At 34.0% G+C, this 20,686-nt stretch overlaps 3 protein-coding genes across 3 annotated transcripts; 2 read left to right on the forward strand and 1 right to left on the reverse strand.

Annotated features, from left to right (window-relative positions):
• The first annotated feature begins 2,379 nt into the window (after positions 1-2,379).
• Positions 2,380-3,000, forward strand: LOC110706529 (E3 ubiquitin-protein ligase Praja-2-like). The gene has a single exon (XM_021884446.1). It carries the CDS (start codon positions 2,380-2,382, stop codon positions 2,998-3,000), a length of 621 nt encoding a protein of 206 aa, XP_021740138.1.
• A 1,990-nt stretch (positions 3,001-4,990) lies between these two features.
• LOC110706677 (14-3-3 protein 10-like) lies at positions 4,991-8,394 on the forward strand. The gene is made up of 4 exons (XM_021884632.1): positions 4,991-5,485; positions 6,958-7,080; positions 7,753-7,866; positions 8,044-8,394. Exons 1-4 carry the CDS (start codon positions 4,991-4,993, stop codon positions 8,062-8,064), a joined length of 753 nt encoding a protein of 250 aa, XP_021740324.1. The 3' UTR covers positions 8,065-8,394.
• Positions 8,395-16,097: 7,703 nt separating this feature from the next.
• LOC110706495 lies at positions 16,098-18,345 on the reverse strand. The gene is made up of 6 exons (XM_021884413.1): positions 17,519-18,345; positions 17,260-17,347; positions 17,095-17,181; positions 16,889-16,993; positions 16,533-16,800; positions 16,098-16,453 (listed from the first exon to the last, which is right to left on the reverse strand). The coding sequence occupies exons 1-5, from the start codon at positions 17,590-17,592 to the stop codon at positions 16,594-16,596; spliced, it is 561 nt and encodes a 186-aa protein (XP_021740105.1). The 5' UTR covers positions 17,593-18,345; the 3' UTR covers positions 16,098-16,453; positions 16,533-16,593.
• Between the last annotated feature and the right edge of the window lie 2,341 nt (positions 18,346-20,686).

Below are 20,686 nucleotides of genomic sequence, written 5' to 3' on the forward strand. Positions count from 1 at the left end.
ATTTTCAAACAATACAAGACCACAGAAAATGATGGAGCTTGCAACCATACAACCAAGGTATATTTTTATTTTACTAATTGTATTGTAAGAATTACTAACTCTCAACAGATTAAAATAATCTTTCCCATTACCAATTCACAACATTTCCTTTTTTTTTTTTCCAATCAGACTCAGTTGGATGATTCGATCATTTACGAGGCCAGGAGTTGATGGCAACTGATCGATAATCACGGTAACGGAAACACTTCATTTATGCTTTTATTTGATTTATATTTATGCTTTCATTTCACTTTGACGATATTAATTGCATTGGGTGGGGAGGATGAAATGTGGGGTAATCATCAAACACTTCGATAATTAATATTTATCAATTTTATGTTTAATGGGCTACTTAATTTTTTTTTGTTTTTTTTTGTTTTTTTTTTTTTTTGCTATACTATTTGTATACGAAGTATATGAGTATTAGTTATTCGTGATATATAAAAAACACAATATGAAATGTTAGTAGCCATATTGGAGTCCTTTGGAAAATTAATTTACCGAATAAGTTAATTATTGGTAATTTAAAAAAAATTCATAGAATTTGAGTATTGGGGTTTAGGAGGATGATGGTAAAGTGTTGTAAAAGACTAAAAACAACCGTTAAATATGCGAAATTATATAGATTTTTGGAATTTGTTCACCTTGATTTTGCATGCTTTAATTTGATTGTGATAGATTCATATAAGGCGTCTAATTTGATATTTTATCTATATTTGTTTTGATAATTGTCAACAGCCATCAGCAAAATATAGAAATGATGATAGCTGAAGCGGATGAAGTTGAGTTGGGCTTTCAAATGGATGCAAAACTGATTGTGTTACGGAGATTGATGTAATATCGTAATAAGTGATAAATAGATGCAAGCATTGGAATTGGGTTGTGATTGCTTTTTTTTTTTTTTTTTTTTTTTTTTTTTTGTGTGTGTGTGTCAAAAAAAATAAAAATTAGTTGACTTCTTTGATCATACTAGTTTTAATTAATTATAGGAAAAATGGAAAATAAAAATCCAACCTTTTAATAAAAATACTGGGTTGTTCTTTTAATTAAACTTTGTGATTATATGTATTTTACATTTATGGTACGTATTGTATATATATTTTTTAATAGTCCTTGTGATTTGCAGTTTTATAACATGATTGCTTGATCATCATAGTTGATTATTGGCTTAGATGATTTATACTAGAATAGTTGATGTACAACCTTACTTGAACATATTTTGTTCTATAGGATCGTACCTTAGTATGGATGATATACTAGGGATGAAAACTAGAGCTGATCAAAGGTGGACCGGCCCATTGGCCCGGCCCAAATTTGGACGGGTTTTGGATTTTAGGCAGAAATTTTTAGCACGGTCCAATTTTTCAAAAATTTTGGGCAGGCTTGGGAAGACGGTTTTATATATGCATATTTAGTTGGTTTTATAATTTGCCAGGTCCGAATGAAAATGGCCCAAAGAGCCGCACGAACCAGCCATTTTGGACGGGTTTGGGCACAAACTTTTCGGCTCAAAATTTGACTCGTCCTGAAAAATGGGTTGATTTTTCTTACCTTGGAAAAGTCCGAAGCCGCCCCGCCCAATGATCACCTCTAATAAAAATGTGGCAACCCATGGATAGAATTTCACCCAACTTTAAACCAAACGTGCATAAAATTTCACAGAGGAGATTGTATAGTTCAGTAAACTCATTAGATAGAGGTATTTAGCTTTCCTTCACCTTACAAAACTAGAAACTTATACATAATGGGGTAGGCATAAGATTAAAAAAGTTGGATGTAATTAGCTTAATGAATTAAGGTACAATTAAGGAGTACCAGAAATTCTGAAAAAACCCCGGCCCATACATTACGTACTTTTGTAGGGCGGTTTGTATTATTTAATTGTTTATTTAATTATTTTATTTTATTGACAGAATAGTATATGCATAAAGTTTTTTTATCAGTTAGTTACTACTCCGTACAATAGTTTCCTAAATTGTACCGATTTACCTAGGAATACTACCAAGCTTAGGACATGAGCTATCTAGATTGTGTATATATACGGGTTTAATTCTTGTTTGCACATAATAATTTGATAATTAAAAAACCTAAACTAGACATACACTATTTCTCCTCAAAATTTCTCTAGGGTTAATCAGTATGGAAGGAAAAAGAGGTCTAATCGCTTGGTATGAAGAGCTTCACAATCTTGGTATCGTAATTCCTTGTAGCCATGACGATTATACAATAATCAATCCCACACCAGGCGATGACTCGTGTACTTCCTCTACAAGATTCGAAGTTAGTTTAAACTACGATTACTACGAAAACTTAGTTTATTATCATACTAATGGTCGACGAATGGTGATCAAACGAAAATTACCTCCAAAGAAAGGTCTAATGATTAACCCATTTTGCATATTGTGTTACGTAGATATCGTTAAAGATCTTGTAGCCTCTAAGAAAAACATTTTTGTTGGTGATTGGTTGATGGAAAAGTTGAATACTTTAAGGTACGAAATATGGGAAGAAGTTGAATCTCTTAAGAAACAAGGAGGACAAAGTATCGAACATGAAGGTAATATTCTAAAGCAGATTGAAATTCCTGATATAAGGCTTGATCGTATTGTTTCTGATCGAGTTTGCAATGAAGACGAGTTCGAGGCGTGTGTTGCTGCCAATAATGACCGTGTCTTTGAGGAGAAAATACTAGTTATCAAGGGGTTGCAAAGCCTTAGTATTGATGATGATGATGTTGGTGCGTTTTTGAAAAGAGAGGATATGTGTGGTATATGTCTACAAAAATTGAAAACCACGGACAGCAAAGAAGGCGAAGATTATAAGGCTGTTAGTTTTATAAAGAAGTGGTCAAAATCTCTAGGGAAGTTGCCTTGCGAGCATGTGTTTCATGAGCCTTGTATACTTAGATGGCTGTATAAAAATAATGTTTGTCCTTTTTGCCGGAATTCGGTTAATGTATGATTTATGTTTAATCTAGATTTATAAGCAAGATTTGTGGTACAATTTAGGGCAATTCATTTGATTATTTCGGTAATTTTATAATTGAGGTTTTTTTTTTAATTATTTTTTTAAACGAATGAAGCATGATTTTGATTTTGATGATGATTTTCCTGTATACTTGGACTTGTACTGTGTTTAAAAACAAGTTAATATATGCATGCGATTTACACTGTACTTTTAATATATGATTAATGAACACGATTTACTTATATTACAATGCAACTTACAAAATTGGTGCTTTAATTATTAGTTACTCCGTATTAGTTTATTACATACATAGTTACATCTAAATAATAATCAACCTGCCAACTACACCTAAATAATTCTATAGAGTCTACATTTAATTTCTTGCTCTACTAATTGTACAGTTGCTAATCTTGCAATATAAAGGGGATTTCTCCTAATTAGTTTGATGTTGGTCGATTCTGTATTGTGTCACTGTGTGGTATTGATAGTTATAGGAAACTCTTTTACTGTAATTAAAATTTTCAGAAGTTTTTGTTTTTTTATTAACATAAGGATAGCCTTAGATTATAACTAGGTTAGATCCCGTGCCATGCACGGTTTTTTCATATATAAATCTCAAGAAAATATATTTTTGTATCGAATCTATGTTTTTTTTAATTATTTGATTTATTTTACTATCTAATAATTTCAGACAAAAAAACACATAATATTTTAATTAAAGTGTTATTGCCTATTACAAATTTTTTTTTAAATGTAATTTTTAACGCGACTTTATTTATTGTTGTTTTGTATTTTATTGTGGTTGTTAATTATATAACAATTGGATTTAAAAATATGATTAAATTGTAAATATGATATCTTTCAAAAATAATAATTGTAAATGTAATATTTTATCGGTTACATATTAGGATAAAATCTTTAATGTGAAAAGATATTTTTTATTTTTAAATAATTTAAATCCTAAATCATTATTTGTTGTTTTTTAAAAGATAAAAATATTATAAAAAAAATATTAAAAACATGTATACTATTTATCTTCTATTTTGATAGAATCACCAACTTCGTTCACACCCATATCTCTTCCATCTAATCAAAATGGATAAATAAAACATGTTAGCAAAAATAAATTTATATAAAATTAATCTTTATAGTCTTGTAAATAAATCAATATATATATTTACCACGAAGTGAAAAATTATTGTGAAATTGATCTAAAATTTTTAATTGTAAAAAATCAAATCTATGCATTGAAATTTTTTCACCGTCCTCAATCGCTGGATATCAGGAAAAAAATAAGTTTAGATCAGGAAAAATAAGTTCAGAACAGATCATCGTTTTATGTGTAGTTGTTTTTATCGCTGGATATCTTTAACTTCGTAATGAAAAAAGTTATGAAAATTACGGATTAATCAATAGTTAAATACACATTATTAAAAATCACATAAAATCTCACTTGATATATTTTTACCTTATAGATTATTGTACATTTAAAGTCAAAGATTGATTTATTGTACAAGTCAAAGAATGGTCAAATCAGACAATCAGATCAGATCAAATCAAATAAACAAAAATCAAGTAAACTAAACGGGGCCTAAATAATCTATATACTCCCATAATATTTCCATTTAGAATAAATAATAATAATAATAATAATAAAAAAAAAAACACAAACACTGTTAAAATTATCCACCTACACATTTGCACATCCCTCAATCATCAAATTCACCACCCCTTTGTGATATTTTCTACTTCATATGCAACACAACTTGCTTAACAATTTCATCAATTTGACAATATTTTATTTCCCCTTTAATATCTCTATTTCCACCTCATACTTAAAAAACGGCCCACATTCCAAGATTCTTCTTCTCACCCTTCTCATAAAACCAAAACCTCCTCTTCTTCCTCGCCCCCTTTCCCCCCCCCCCCCCCCCCAAAAAAACCACCATTTTCTCTCTCCTCCTCCTTCTTCAACCTCTCAACAATGGCGATTCCAGACAACCTTACCAGAGAACAGTACGTTTACATGGCGAAACTTGCCGAACAAGCTGAACGCTACGAAGAAATGGCGAAATACATGGACAAACTCGTCGTCACCACCACCTCTTCCGGCAGCGAACTTACCGTCGAAGAGCGCAACCTCCTCTCCGTCGCCTACAAAAACGTCATCGGTTCTCTTCGTGCTGCTTGGCGCATCGTCTCCTCCATTGAGCAGAAAGAAGAAGGTCGCAAGAACGACGACCATGTCGCTCTTGTTAGGGATTACCGTGGAAAAGTTGAATCTGAGCTTTCTGATATCTGTGCTTGTATTCTCAAGCTTCTTGATTCTCATCTCACTCCTACTGCTTCTGTTAGTGAATCTAGAGTCTTCTACTTGAAGATGAAGGGAGATTATCATCGTTATATGGCTGAGTTTAAATCTGGTGATGAAAGGAAAACTGCTGCTGAAGATACTATGAATGCTTACAAAGCTGCTCAGGTTTGTGTGCTTTTTCTTTTAATTTTTTTGATTTTTTGCCGTTTTTTTAGGGTTTAGATGTTCGATTTTGCGGAGATCTGTCTGAATTGATTTTGACCTAAAAGTTTTAATTCGATTTGTATATGTTATTTTTTGTGTAATACTTTATTCTTTTGATAGAATCTTTGAATTTATGCTTGATTTTGCTGCTTTATATGCTGAGGTATGGAAGAATAACTGAGATTCTTGCTAACAATGGCTGAATGAGTGATTAATGCTGTTTGATTAGTTACTGAAAAGAGTATATTGATGGAATGACTGAGATTTGATACTTGAATATTATGGATATATTGGATGTATTTTGGATAATTGCGAAAATTCCTGCAGTTTTATAGGATGTATATTTAGGATATTTGAGAAAATTCTTGCAGTTTAATAGGGATTTGGATGTATTTTGGATATTTGAGAAAGTTTCTGCAGTTTGAATTGGAATATTTGGATTTATTTTGGATATTTGAGAACATTCCTGCAGTTTAATAGGAATATTGATGTGTTGTGGATACAATATGTGTTGGCTGAATATTGTACTGTAGTTGAAATGAAGAATAAGGATGAGAATGTTGGTGAGAAGAATATTTTGATTTAATGGCTTTGAAAGCTAGATTGAAGTGAGGTATTTTTTGAACAGGATTGTTGATTCTCAGGAATTAGATGAACTTTAATTCAAAGATTTGTTTCCGTATTAAATACTAATGTACTGGTAGTATACTAGCTCACGCTCGTTTTATCTTGGAAGTGGAGTGCAAGGATAGAGTGAGGCAGTATTGATTATTGAGTAACGGATTTGATTATCGCTTTTCTGGAATTGTTGGCATAATTTGATTAGAGTCTATCTTGAAGGCCTCTTTCAGTACTAAAAATCTGCAAGTTTAGCTGAATTGGCGTCTTAGGAGTGTTATGATCAGCAGAAAGCAGATATGGAGGGTTTGTGATGTAACCATTGATCCTTGCTACCAGGATTATAGCCTTCAGTCATTGACTCTTTAGAAATAAGATTTGTGTAGGAGTGTTTATTGGGTCATCAATGTCTTTGCATATTATTTTGAAATCTGTGTCAAGAAAAAATATGAGTTGCATATATTTCTCTGGCTTTGGCTTGACAGATCTGTCTTGCACATGTCTAATTGATCTCTGTGGTGGTATAAAATAAAGGGGTTCTGGAGGTGTATGGGTTTATGCTGTTTGGATCTGAGAGATTGTATGTTGTTGATCTGTTGACATGTTTCAATAGTAGGGGTTGCATATGCAGATAAAAATATGAAGTATCCAGTCTAGCTTTCCTGTGGCTATTTTCTCATGTATTTCAATCTGATTATCGCTGTCTGGAATTCAGAAGATATTTCTTCGCCACTGTGGTTTTGGCTTTGACGTCTTTTAAGTAGCAAGTATGGTATTGAGCTTTTTATCTGACTTTTTTTAAATTCGTCTTCCAGGAAATTGCTCTTACAGATTTGCCACCAACTCATCCCATCAGATTGGGTCTTGCTCTCAACTTCTCAGTGTTTTACTATGAGATACTCAATTCTGCTGATAAAGCTTGTAGCATGGCCAAACAGGTAATTAAGCTAATCCCCATGTATATAACTTAAATATTTATTGTTCTTAGGAGAATTATCTGGTTGCTAGAGTTATTTCGTCAGTCATATAAATATCCTGAAGTGCCTGATAAACAGAACATTATATGACGAAGATGCCTCTCTTCCCACTCTCACCTTTCTAACTGTTTGTTGCATCAATGGGTGTAGTTTCTGATTTTCTGATGTTAAGATGGTATTGTGCTCTCTGTTAGCTGGTTTTTGTCTATTTGTATGAAAGTTGTATAGATGCCATAGCTTTCATAACCTGAAAAATGGCTTAACTTATGTTTGGTTTATATGTATACGAATGGTTATTTGGGATGCATTTGCAGGGTTTTCGACTTGATGAATTGAGATCTTTGAATGTAAATATCTCTATGAAATTAATTTTGTTCTCTATGAAATTAATTTTGTTGTGAGTTTTGGTCACCAAATTGGAGCCAATTGCATGTGTAATGATTTGATATTTGTATTGAGAACCTTGAATGTATTTTCAGTATTTTAGCTTAGCTTGTGGATGCCTGTTTATATTAATCAGTTTTATTTCTAGATGTTGCCTTAAATTGGTTATATATTGATACTTTCAATTTGACAGTTTCCATGTGGTAGTGTATCTAATAATAATTCGCTATATTTTATAAATATTGACAGGCATTTGAAGAAGCCATAGCAGAGCTGGATACTTTGGGTGAAGAATCTTACAAGGACAGCACTCTTATCATGCAACTTCTGAGGGACAACCTCACCCTCTGGACATCAGACCAGGTCTGTACAGCTATGCTAAACTCTACTTTCACATGCTTCATTATTGGTTACGAGTATACGAAAGTATATTAGTGTAAATTTATCTTCAACAATTGTGTATATTGCTAAATAATCTGCAACTAATAGAATTGGGAATCCTAGTTTGTCTAACCATGTTTCATATATATATATATGCAGGATCAATTGGATGAATCATAGAGGATGTAAAGCGCTGGTGAATGTGGTTAATAGGTTGTGTTAATTGTTTCGTTTCTTGTTTGAAGATACTGCCGTCAACTTGTTACATGGATTCAAGTATCGCTCATGAAACTATGTTTCATTTGGACCTTCATAGTTCATAATGCATTTTCTGCTTTTATCTGGTTTTTATAAAAGTTTTGTGCTTTGAGAGGCATACCAAGACACAGGTCCATATAGTTGCTGGTTGATCTGCTTCATATGTTGAGATGAGATACAAATCAAGCATAGCTTGAATCAAATATAGTTTTGTTTTAAAATTTTACAGGAACAACTTTTTTCTCGATTTTATTGTCATCTCTACACAAGTAGTATCAGTAGTCCGTATCAGTGATTTCCAATAAAAATGTTTTGAAAGTGTCGAAGGATTCATCCTCAGGCATATTCTCTTCATTTTAATGCACTGTCATTGTGAGTACTCTATTATCCTCTCGGCAGTCTCTGGTAGCCTAAATCTCTTCTCGAGAATGTTTGGAGAGGTGGTTGAGCACATTGCTCCTATGGTTTTCTAAAAAAGTCTGGGATTAGTGACATCCATTCCTTGAGAAAAGAGGCTGCAGATGAGATTTAACGTAAATGATCTTTTGGACTGAGTCTAATCTTAAACCATTTCTGTGTTAGAATAAGTTAAATGATTTTATTAGAAGATTTTGTCAACGATTGTTTAGAATATAATCAGAGTTTTTTTTTTTTTTTAAAAAAAAAAAAAGTTTTATATCTATATCTTGCCCGTTATTGTATATCCGATCCTTTGCTTGATATATATATCCTCTTCTTTATATAAAGTATTTTTTAAATTTTAGGGTATTAACCTTGTGCCTTGGCTACACTATTTTAAAACGTAATACTGTACTCACACTTCGAAAATGATATGTTTTTTTTTTATTTTATTTTAAATGAACAATTTAGGGACAAAGTTTGAACTTTTTTTTGACCAAGAACTTTTTTTTTGACAAAAGTTTGAACTTTCAGATACCGATTAAAGAAATAAAATGAACAATAGCTAGCTCTTAAGTCCTAATTATACTTCATTGACTGTGTAATCCTCATTAGGATATGTACCACATAAATCATTAATTTAAAATGAAAAAAAATTACTTAATATATAACCATATATTAGAAGAAAAATTCACTGAATAGACCTTATACTTCGTATTTGTTATATACAAAGTATGGACTTATTATGGACAAAAGGTATATGTGATCTTTATCCGTTGATATATGATGCATCTAATAAGGTGTGATAAATATACTCAAATGCTATGTGTAATTGTGTGCCATTAAATGCTACATTGCCAAACACTCTTATTGACTTTCATCCCTTTTGTTTTTCCACGGTTTGACTTTTACTACCGTTTAGATTGATCTACCATCCTGACCATCCATATTGGGCGCTTAAAATTAATTTCACATTTTCACTAGTTGCACATTTAAGTGAAGAGTCCACATACATCTTTTATTACTGATCTTCACAGGGAAAATAGAAATATTCAGCAGATAATTTTGAAGACTAAAATATCAACATATATAATCACCCAATATATGAGTATAATTACCATCCATCCATGATCTATCTACTCATCAAATCATAACTAATTTAGCAACTTTATTTTTAAACAAGATACTGAAAATAATTATGCAATAATAAAATCTTTTTCCAAAAAAAATCCCAAATATCTTGAATGAATTATATGGAAAATATTACGTAATCAATAACAGGATGCTCCTTATTCTCTTTGATGAGATCTTCTAATGTGATACATTATATAAAATGAGTTAATGACATTGTAAAATTAATAATTAAGCTAGTCCTAAGTAATAATAACAAACAGCTCTCTCTTTTTTTTCAATCATATTTCATCATTATTAATGGCCAACAATAAGGAGACAGAGGATGGTAAGAAGGAAGTAATCAGGACGAGAAGCAATGGAAGAAGGAAGATCCGTATAGAGAGAATAGCAGACCAAACTAGAAAACATGTTACGTTCTCGAAAAGACGTCTAGGGTTGTTCAAGAAAGCAAGCGAGTTATGTGCACTATGTGGGGTGGAAATGGCAGTCTTGACTTTCTCTGAGAGGGGCAAGCTGTTCTGCTTTGGTCATCCAAACTCTGACAACATCATTCGTCGTTACCTGAATCTTGGGTCCTTCTATGATGAGCCTGCTGGGTTTGATTTGATGGTGGATGAGCAGAACAGACAGCGCGATGAGATCAAGAGAAAGACTGATGAGAAAAAGAGGGCTACGAATCGTAATGTTGTGGAGAAAAAAAAGGTGGGTGAGCCTGCTGATGATGAGAAGAACTGTCAGTCAAGTGATACAAATGAAGGGTGTGGAAACTGGTGGGAAGAAGCTGCTGTTGATGAGATGGGATTGTGTGAACTCGAACAGTTCAAGGCGAGTCTTATGGAACTTAGGAAGAATGTTGCTAAGAAAGCCGAGGAGCTAACAGAGAACTCTTTGCTATACTCATCCTGTCAAGCAGGTAATGTTGTTATTGATCAGTTAGACACTAATCAAAATTTGAGCAATGATGTAGGTTGCAATTCTTCGGGGTCTAGTACCATTGGGAATATGGATTATTGGGACAATAATGTTCGCGATTTTGAGAATCCTGTGCTAGGGATGATGAGCAATAGCAGCCATCTCATAGCAGGGGAGGATAAGGTTGCGAATGTGGATGTTTCTCAGAGCTACAAGTTCAGGTTCATGAATGAGGTTCATATGATGAATGAATTTGATTTGGAAGGTAGTCGAGATGTTTCCCATTTTTCTAATCTGTCTCAGAGGATGGGGGTTTTTAATTTCGCCGTGATGAATCAGTATCATCAAGCACCAATGATGGAGGATTCGAAAGGAGGTATAACCAATCCGGGTTTGATGCCTCAGGGTTTCAAGTTTGAGGGTGGACACCTCTAAGGTGTTAAGAAGCTGCTTAATACTATATGAAGTATCAGTCCTAGTAGTCTCTAGTAATAGCACTAGCAATCTTCTAAAATCAATGTTTTAAACAGAAAAGTATTTAATGGGTGTGATTTTATGTTTGAATAAAGATGTCAATTACTGTCAATTGCATTCTGATTCTGTTCATATTAATGAATGTTACTTTTGTTTTTCAAATCATTTAAACTGAATCTAGCATTTGTGATTACATTATTAACATACCTATGCACTAATGCGCTCATATATAAATACTACAATATGTATCTCTCAAGTAAGAAAAAATTTAAGTTCAAATTATTTACACTAGGCACTTACGCAGGCCACTAACACAAGTATAGCGCAAAAAAAAAAAAAAAAAAAAAAAAAAAAAAAAAAAAAAAAAAAAAAAAAGTATGTTGTACAGCAATAGTGCAATACAAAGATAAAAGAAATTTTTATTGATATCATATACTTTGTATGACCTATAGGACAAATGAAACTTGTAATATTTCTTTATAAATCACAAATCTTGTAATCTCAAATTTGGACTAATACGATACGGCACATCAATATGAATGTGGCACATTGGACAAAATGGATTTTCATAAAGCCATTTGAGAATACAAGGCTCATGAAACATATGCAAGTTGCACGGCAACTTCACAATCGATCCAAGCGACTCTTCAACTGCCAACAAGCAATTACGAATATTACGATTAGAATAAGCCTCGCAATCATACATTTGAATGTCCGACCTTAACAATTCTTCAAGACAAATCGCACAAGTTTTATCAATATAGTTGATATTCGGTAACTTATTCCAAAAAAGATATTTATCAGCGTTGTTATCGAATGTCCACGGCTTCAAAAAATTTAACGGGTCGAGCTCTTCCTTTTCAGTGATAACCTTTACCAATCCCTTTATAACTGATCCTCTATAGCGATAGACATGGTTACCGGCAACGGTCCACGCTCTAAACTCGTCTGCATTACAAAACTTGTTACGAGTTAAATTGATAAAAGTGGTTTTGTAATCATATATCATCTCAACATCATCTGTATCCTCTTGTTGTTTGAACTGTTGTAATTTATCCCATGCCTCGTTGTTAAGACGTTCTATCTCTGGCCTCAATTCTTCAATTGTAAAATACATGCCTTTATCAAAATAACTGTCACGCAGAAAATTTACGATATCAATCAGGCAACTACAGCAAAAAGGATTAGCATAGAGGTACTTCTTGCTATGTAAATAGCGTAAACTCAATAATTGTTCACCATTCTTATTATGATAAATTAAGCGTTCGTGGTTCTCAAAGATTAGTCGAATTTTGAAAATCTTTTGAGGAAGAAGAACAAGGCAAAAATTGATTATGGTTGCAAGGTATTTTAACGCCTAGATCATCGGGTGACAATAACTTCTTAACATCATACGATGGCCACGACATTATTCAATCGAGTAATTATGCTTGATAGTTTTGGGGTAGAGCATAGGTTTAATAGCAAAACTTGTCATTGTTAGTTATCATCAATCAATACACTATTTATACATAACAACTCAACGTAACACTAATAAAACTAGGAATTATAACAAGATAATATTCTAATACTATCAATAGATAACATTATTATATCCTAAGAATCTAAGATATCACAAATATGTATATCTGTTAGAAATATGAGATATAGAAAAATATATGTGTGATATATTTTTCGTATATCAGTAATATATATATATATATATTTTTGTAAAAATTATAAAAATTTGATATTTGAAAAGTAGAGTTCGATACGAATCTAACTAGATCCCACATGATTATATTTTTCCTAATGTATAAATCATAAATGATGGTCAAAGAAGATTAAGGGAATAATGTAAAAGTCCTTATGGAAATTTTGCATTAAACCACCTCTTATAACCACCTTTTTGCAGGAAACCACCTTATAATTTTTTTTTTTCGCAAAAACACACCTTAATCTAAATTTTTTTGCAAGGCCACACCTTTCCTCGGAAAATAGACTTTAACCTTGTTTTCCGGGGTTGACTCGACCACGTGATTTGCACATGACCCCCCAAAACCACTAACCCTCCCTTTTCCCCCCGACCCAGCCCCCTCCACCTTCAAGTGGTCGGAGACCACCTCCCCCATTCATCTCTGGCGACCGCATTCCTGTCCTTAAACCCAACCCTCAAGCCCTAAACCCAATTCCCAAACCTATTCCCGTACCTTTATGAAGCGCAACATCCATGGAGGTTGACGAACGGAGGAGGTTGGCTCTAGGTCAATAAATCGAATGGCGGCGCTTTTCATATCATCTATGGATCCAGCCCAATCGGATCGCTATCTGAAAATCCAACTAGTTCAGAATTTTTGATGGGCTTGTACCATATTCCATAATCCGAGGTTCCTTTTAGATAGCGAAGAACTCTCTTGATCGCTTGTAAGTGTGTCTGGCTTGGTTTCTGCATAAACCTTGCTAGCATGCTTACTGCATACATCATATCTGGTCTTAATAAAATTCCAATTATGCTTTTATATTGTTTGACATCAGCATCTTCAGAATCATCTTCCTTGCTTAACTTTTCATTCTGAGCTAAAGGGGTGGACACTGGTTTGCAATTTTCCATCTTAAACTTTCTTAAGATGTTTTCAGCATATTTCTTTTGACTTATAAAAATTCCATCTTCTGTTTGCTTAATCTCCATGCCAAGAAAATAATTCATTAGACCAAGATCAGTCATTTCGAATTGCTTCATCATGTCTTGCTTAAATGCTTCTATCATAGTTGGATTGTTTCCTGTAATGATTAGATCATCCAAATAAAGTGATAAGATTATGACATTAGCCCCGTCCGTTTTTATGTATAATGTTGCTTCATTAGGACTTCTTTTAAATCCTCGTTGAATAAAGTAACCATCAATTCGACTATACCATGCTCGTGGAGCTTGCTTGAGCCCATATAGAGCTTTCTTTAGCCTCAATACTTTATCTTCTTTACCTTTCACTACAAAACCTGGAGGCTCATTATAATCGATGCCGAATTGTTGTGAATATCCTTTCACTACCAACCTGGCTTTGTGCTTCTAAATTGAGCCATTTGGATCTGAGTTTTGTTTTGAATAGCCACTTTACACCAATGACATCTTTGTTAGGTGGTTTATATTGTAATTCCCAAGTTTGATTTTTCTCAATCATGAGAATTTCTTCTTTCATAGCAGCTCTCCATTCTTCATATTGAGATGCTTGCTCATAATTTACTGGTTCATGAGTTGTGTTACCCTAAACTCCTGGTTTCCTTATACCCAATCTCTCCCCTCAAGGATTATAAAGATCATAAATTTCCACCAGTTCCTTTACCAGATCACTCAAGGGCATGTAGGCATTATCCAACCCTCAGTACTACCATAATCACCATCCTAACCCACCTGCACCATTAAAGACTAAGAAAATAATCCTCATCACTACTGAGAATAAAAACAAACATTTCAAAGGCTCAATCTCAACTCTTATGAATCATACTAAGGCCTACCTCAAATCAATCATTAAACATAGCAAATGAAAGGATAATCAACTATCATCAAACACTAACATCAACCACAGTCAACAGTTTGATGCCCCAAAATTAAACTAATCAAAATTTTCAAATGCATAAAGAGATAAAAATCACATTCAGTATACAGAACGTATGCTTTTTTATTGGATAAATATCAAGTGTCCTTAGATTTTATTGCTATTTTGACTTTCATTTTATTAATAAAAGGAACAATCACAATTCTAAATACTATAAATTTATAGGTAAGAAAAACAAAAATTTGCTGTTAGTAGTAATCAATGATCCAACTTATACAACCAAACTCGAGTTTCTTTCAATTTCCCCAAAAAATCCCATAATCTAAAATAAAAATAAAAAAAAATAAAAAAAAAAAGGGTATAAATTCTCCAAATTGGAAACCAACATGTTGACAGGTAATCTATTTAAGCAAAGAAACCCATGGATAGAAACAGAAACAGATAGCCGTATGTCATTCCCAACATCACCAAACTGATGTACGAATCAACATATCAATGAGAATCCAAACATACCTCGGTTAGCTGGTCCTGCCAGGAAACTTAGGTCCATATCATATGCTACATCCAGAGTCCTTGAATCCTCAACTTTGACAAGAGGTGTTACAGAGCAATTGTATTGCAAAAACCTAACTGTGTATCCATAAGAGAGCAAGGTCCTGCTTACTTCCTGTCGATTGCAACCTCTCTACAGTCTCTTCAGAAGCTTCCTCCTGACCAACAATAACATGCAATAACAGTAAGCTTGGCCCTGGATGATCCATCACCATAGCTGCTAAAACGATAGCAGAAGCTTATATTGACTTTACTGACATAATTGGATTGAAAAATTGATATTCGCTAATATTATAAATGAATAAAAACATTACCACAGCTCATCTGATGACATTTGGCCCACTGGCACCTGGCAAGGGGTGCTCTCATTGCTGGGTAGCTGCTGCTGTTCCGACGCGGCTGAGATTCTATATTCAAATATGCAAACAACTTGTAAATTTAAAAAAAATCTATCAAAAATCAAAATTCTGTTAACTTCTATAAAAGCTAAAACCCTGTAAAATTAACTAAAGCATCAAGGAGCTATTGAGAGGAGCTGAGGTGAAGAGGTATACAGCTTAAGCCTAATGCTACAGATTTCATAATAATATTTAAATTGATTTAACAAATGGAGATAGATTAAGCATTCCTATTTCTCAATCATGAGCATGCAACAATAAAAAGAAGACAAAAGAAAGGCCAACAATTCCATTCTATTTCCCTACCAAGTGATAGCAAGCAGTAGTTTTAAACTTTCAAAGGCAGCTAGTGTACATTACCTTGTAGTTGGAATATCTCTTATTGTATTCACGCTCGTCTGAAACCAGGAGTGGCAAGTTTAAGACTTTGAATCAGACCAGAAAACCGAATTCAAAGACCTAATAGCTTAATTCCCTGGTTGTTGACTGATTCTTTAGTTATACAACCAGCAGAACAAAATTAAGAGACAGCATACGAAGCAATATGACAACTTCAAACCAAATAATGCAATTAAATTGACATCAGATGTAAGTAAGAACAAAAGCACATTCATTGAAATATGAAGCAACGAAAAGTATTAAAAAAATCTTTACAGCTTCAACATCGCATTAATGGATACAAAATCCAGCGTAATTACAATAAACCAGCAAAAGAATTCAATTAAGAGGCTACAACGGATAACTAATTCAGCAATAATGTTTCAAAAAAATGCTATTCTCCAGCGCAATTACAATCAACCAACTACGAATTCAATTACAACATATTACAAAATTCAGCCATCAATGTTTTAAACAAATGCTATTCTCCAACCAAGTTGTTCCTTCAAGTCGATGCTCCTTTGGACAATCCTGAAATAATTATGTATACAGTTTAAAATATGTTTTAATTAAATAAGCCTAAAACCAGTGATGACTGATTAAATTATACCTTCCCCCACATTTCCTTGCAGCAAATCTATTAATGTCGAAGTTGCATCCTTTATTTCTTGTCATTGATTCTCAAGTAAGATCCAGAGTTTCTTAACGTCTTCCGCCTTCATATCAACAGCAGACAAACTTCTCACAAGATCAACAATGGACATACAGCATTTCTCTATTTCATATTGCAGCTTGTTAACATCTTTCTCCCCTTGCAGTCTTTGGTGATAGTATGCAAATATGTATGAAGATTTCAAAATATCTAGTGATTGTGTCACCTAATACATAAAAATAAAATAAAATAAATTAATACTTAGAAAGAAAAAAAAAAAAACAACATAATAAAGAAATTAGTAAAAATGTTACCAAAGTAAGGTAGCTACTGAGGTTGTTTATTTCAACAGGAAAAAACCCAACCGATTCCGGCAAACTCTGAATAACAGCCATATCCGAATTCAATTCAAACATTTCCTGACAGAAAATATGAAAATATCCAAGATCAATTACCCAACACTCCAAGAACAATCACAGAAAAATAACAGTATGCAATTTTATACTCCAAGAAAAATTACCTTGTCAAAGTTTTCCCATGCCTTGTAATAGCTAAAAAATCGAGTGGATAAATTCCTGATGATTTTTCTCTTCTGGGTAAATTCAGTCTGCAAAAAGTAACTAAATTATCAAGAAATTACACAAATTAAGCCAAAATATAGGGAAATTAAGTTAATAATTTTAACCTCTTCACATGTATGAGGAGGCTCCTCACTGATCTCACTGTTGACAGTATTCCTTCTAGTTTTACTCTTCAATCTTTTCATGCATATGCTGGAAATTCAACACCTTAATTCATTAAAAACAACAACAAAACAAAAAAAAAAAAAAAAAAAAAAAAAAAAAAAAAAAAAAAAAAACAAGAATCAAAATTGAAAAAGATACAACAACAAAACAAAACAAAAAAAAAAACAAGAATCAAAATTGAAAAAGATAGACATTTACCTGCAAAAGTGATTATTACATTCAATGCAGTAGAATCTACTGTTAATGGGACACTGAAACCCAGTTTTTATCATGCAGATGGGACATTCAACCGATCAAAACCCTTCGTAATTGACCTTATCTCTTAACCAAGTAGAGTAGGTTTCACAATCAAGAAATCCATGGACTTTAGAGCAACTTTCACAGGGAAGAGACATTTTAGAAGCAAAATCAAGAAGAAAAATAATGGAATGGGTTGAACTGTGAAAGAAAACAATGAACATTTGATGAACTTAAGCAGATAAACTATTTATACTAATCAAAAAAATGAAACCGGTTTTTCCGATTTCCCAAAAGAAAAAGAAAAAAAATAAACCGGTTTACCGTTAATGTAGAAGCCCAAGCCCAAATCATGAAAGAGGCTCATTTAAAGCCCAAGCCCAAATCATAAAAGAGGCTCATTTAAAGCCCAAGCCCAAATAAATTTAAATTAATACAAAAGCCCAAGCCCAAATCATGAAAGAGGCTCATTTAAAGCCCAAGCCCAAATAAATTTAAGTTAATACAAAACCCAAGCCGCCCAAGCCCAAATCATGAAAGAGGCTCATTTAAAACCCAAGCCCAAATAAATTTAAATTAATACAAAAGCCCAAGCCGCCCAAGCCCAAAAAAACACCCAAAATAGCCATCGACACAACGACAACCGCCCGTGCTGTGGTTTGCTCGGTGGTTAGAAAATAGTCGTCGACACAACGACCACCCTCAGCCACCAAGACCACCGTGTAACCCTCGCACACCTAAAATCATCCTAGCCCCACCTGGAAAACCCACCGACAAGCAAGTCCACCACAAAAATCACCCAAAAAACTCGCTCTATCAATTGCTCTTCAGCTTCTTCAATTGGGAAATGTTGGAGAGGAATTAATGGAGCATCAATGTATTATGTATCTTCGAAACGGGTTGGGTTGATTCGCCCAATCTAAACGACCCGGCCCTTTTGCGTATTTGGTGAAATGGTGTTTGGTTTGTTGATGGTATTGTAGGGTTTGTAAATGGTGGGATTTTTGTTGTTGTTTGAGTTCTTCCTCTGAAATTGAAGAAGATGAAGAAGAGAGTGACATTGTTAGGAGAATTCTGGGATTAGGGTTTGATTTTCTGATGGAATGGAGGCTGAAGAGGGGGCGGTGATGACGGTGGAGAGAGAGTGAGAATCTGGGGAAGAAGGAGTGGTGGCATTGCATTGCGTTGAATATGGAAAATAAGGATTTTTTAGGAAAATAAAATATTCAATTGTTTCATTGGAGGATAGATCTGATAGAGAAGATGAAAGAGAATTGAAGAGAGATTGGGGCATTGGGGTTTGGGTTGAATTTTGAGGAGAGAGAAAGACAGTGGAGAGAGGAGCTGAGGAGGGACAGAGGGGCGGTGGATTTTGAGGGATTGATTTAGGGTATTCTGGTTTGGGCTTTGGGGGTATATGGGCCCTTTTAGGGTTCGCGTAGGTGCTAAATATTAGGCCTGACAATCCTGACCCAAATCATATGATCCGACTTATGACCTGAAATTGACCCAAAAACATTTACCCGAATTCAAAATTGACCAGACTCGACCCAAAAATGGAGTTGACCCGACACCCGACTGACCTGACCCGAAGTTGATCCAACCCGAAATGTTCGACTCGAATAGACCTGAAAATGGAGTTCACCCGACACCCGACTGACCTGACCCGAAGTTGATCCAACCCGAAATTGACCCAAAATGTTTGACTCGGATAGACCCGATACCCGAAATCGACCCGAACAAACCTGACATCCGAAATTGACCCGAACAGACCCGATACCCAAAATGTCCCGAACTAAAATTACCATACAATTGAACTTAAAAGGTCTTGTACCAAAAAATAACTCAAATTGTTCATCTTCAATCGTAGCTAATTTCCCCCAACTGAGTGGTGCGATTAGGGCGATTGGAGGATCAACAAACTGGGTGGTGCGATCAGGCGATTGGAGGATTAGCAAATTGGGTGTTGCGATCATGCAATTGGAGGATCGGCAAATTGGGTGGTGCGATCAAGGTGATTGGAGGATTGACAAACTAGATGGTGCGATCACGACAATTGGAGGATTGACCCATGGGTGTGCGATTAGAGGATTGGTAAAAGGGAAGCTGCTTACATCAATTTAATGTAAAATACCAACCATTACTCAAAGTAAAATGAACATAGACAAATAGGTGTTAGACTCCTAATTTAAGGATAAACATTTTGTATATAATACAAACACTTATTGAGAATGTTGTATAAAATAAATTTTGAAAGTTGAAAGTGAAAGAGACAGATCAGAAGAAAGATGCATGTAGATATAGAGAAGTCGAGAGAGAGAGAGAGGGATCAATTTCCCTCTTTCTCTTCTTCTAGAGGGATTAGTTTCCTTCTTTCTCTTCTCCCAGCCCCTCTTTCTCTCTCTCTTCTCCCAACTCCTTCCCAGCCCTTCTTTTTCTCCCACGTTCTCTCCCGATCCCTGTCTCTCTCTCTTGCGACCCCTTTCCTTTCGTGGCATACCCTTTCTCTTTTTTCGGACTGTCATTTCTATCTTTCATTGCTCCTCTTTCTTTTTCTTTCAGTCATTTTCTTTCTTGATTTCCTCTTTCCTCTCCTTCTCTCATTGGCCCCTCTATAGCTCACATCCTCTTTTTTTCTCTATTTCTCCCCTCTCTCCATTTCCCTCTCAACTATATCGTCCTCTTTTTCTCTCTTCATCTCCCTCTCTTGCTCTGTCTTACTCCTCCTGCTTCCCTCCCCACACACTCTCTCTCTCTCTCTTTCTCTTTCTCTAAAACTAAGTATTACTATTGTTTTACAAACATTAAAAAAAATTTATTTTCTCATGAATCTTACACGATTCTATCGTTGTGTTGAAATTTTTATTCTAAAGGTACTACTAATTAGTTGACTTTCTCATATTGTCACACCGCCACGGTGGTTAATTGGTAACATTGATTGATTGTTAAAATAAGCTTGTGCAAATTAATTGTCGAATGTTCTCTTCTTGCTCTACTTTGTTTATCCTTCCCTTAGCTTTCTCTTTCTCTCACTCGTCTTTAATGATTTTGAACACTTTAGAAACTACTTAACTCCGTTTTTTTAGTTGACACGTATTCATTTTTAGAAAGTTTATATTTAGTTTACAT

The sequence above is a fragment of the Chenopodium quinoa genome, unplaced genomic scaffold, assembly GCF_001683475.1.
Source record: "Chenopodium quinoa cultivar QQ74 unplaced genomic scaffold, ASM168347v1, whole genome shotgun sequence".
Taxonomy (NCBI): Eukaryota; Viridiplantae; Streptophyta; class Magnoliopsida; order Caryophyllales; family Amaranthaceae; genus Chenopodium; species Chenopodium quinoa.

Bases quoted from the DNA above. Each gene is read 5' to 3' on its own strand.
- LOC110706529 (XM_021884446.1), top strand. From the start codon at position 2,380: ATGGTGATCAAACGAAAATTACCTCCAAAGAAAGGTCTAATGATTAAC.
- LOC110706677 (XM_021884632.1), top strand. From the start codon at position 4,991: ATGGCGATTCCAGACAACCTTACCAGAGAACAGTACGTTTACATGGCG. The intron at 7,081-7,752 runs GTAATTAAGCTA...AAATATTGACAG, and splicing joins CTTGTAGCATGGCCAAACAG to GCATTTGAAGAAGCCATAGC. The intron at 7,867-8,043 runs GTCTGTACAGCT...ATATATATGCAG, and splicing joins CCCTCTGGACATCAGACCAG to GATCAATTGGATGAATCATA.
- LOC110706495 (XM_021884413.1), bottom strand. From the start codon at position 17,592: ATGATAAAAACTGGGTTTCAGTGTCCCATTAACAGTAGATTCTACTGC. The intron at 17,348-17,518 runs GTAAATGTCTAT...TTGAATTTCCAG, and splicing joins TGTAATAATCACTTTTGCAG to CATATGCATGAAAAGATTGA. The intron at 16,801-16,888 runs GTAACATTTTTA...TTTATGTATTAG, and splicing joins TCAGTAGCTACCTTACTTTG to GTGACACAATCACTAGATAT.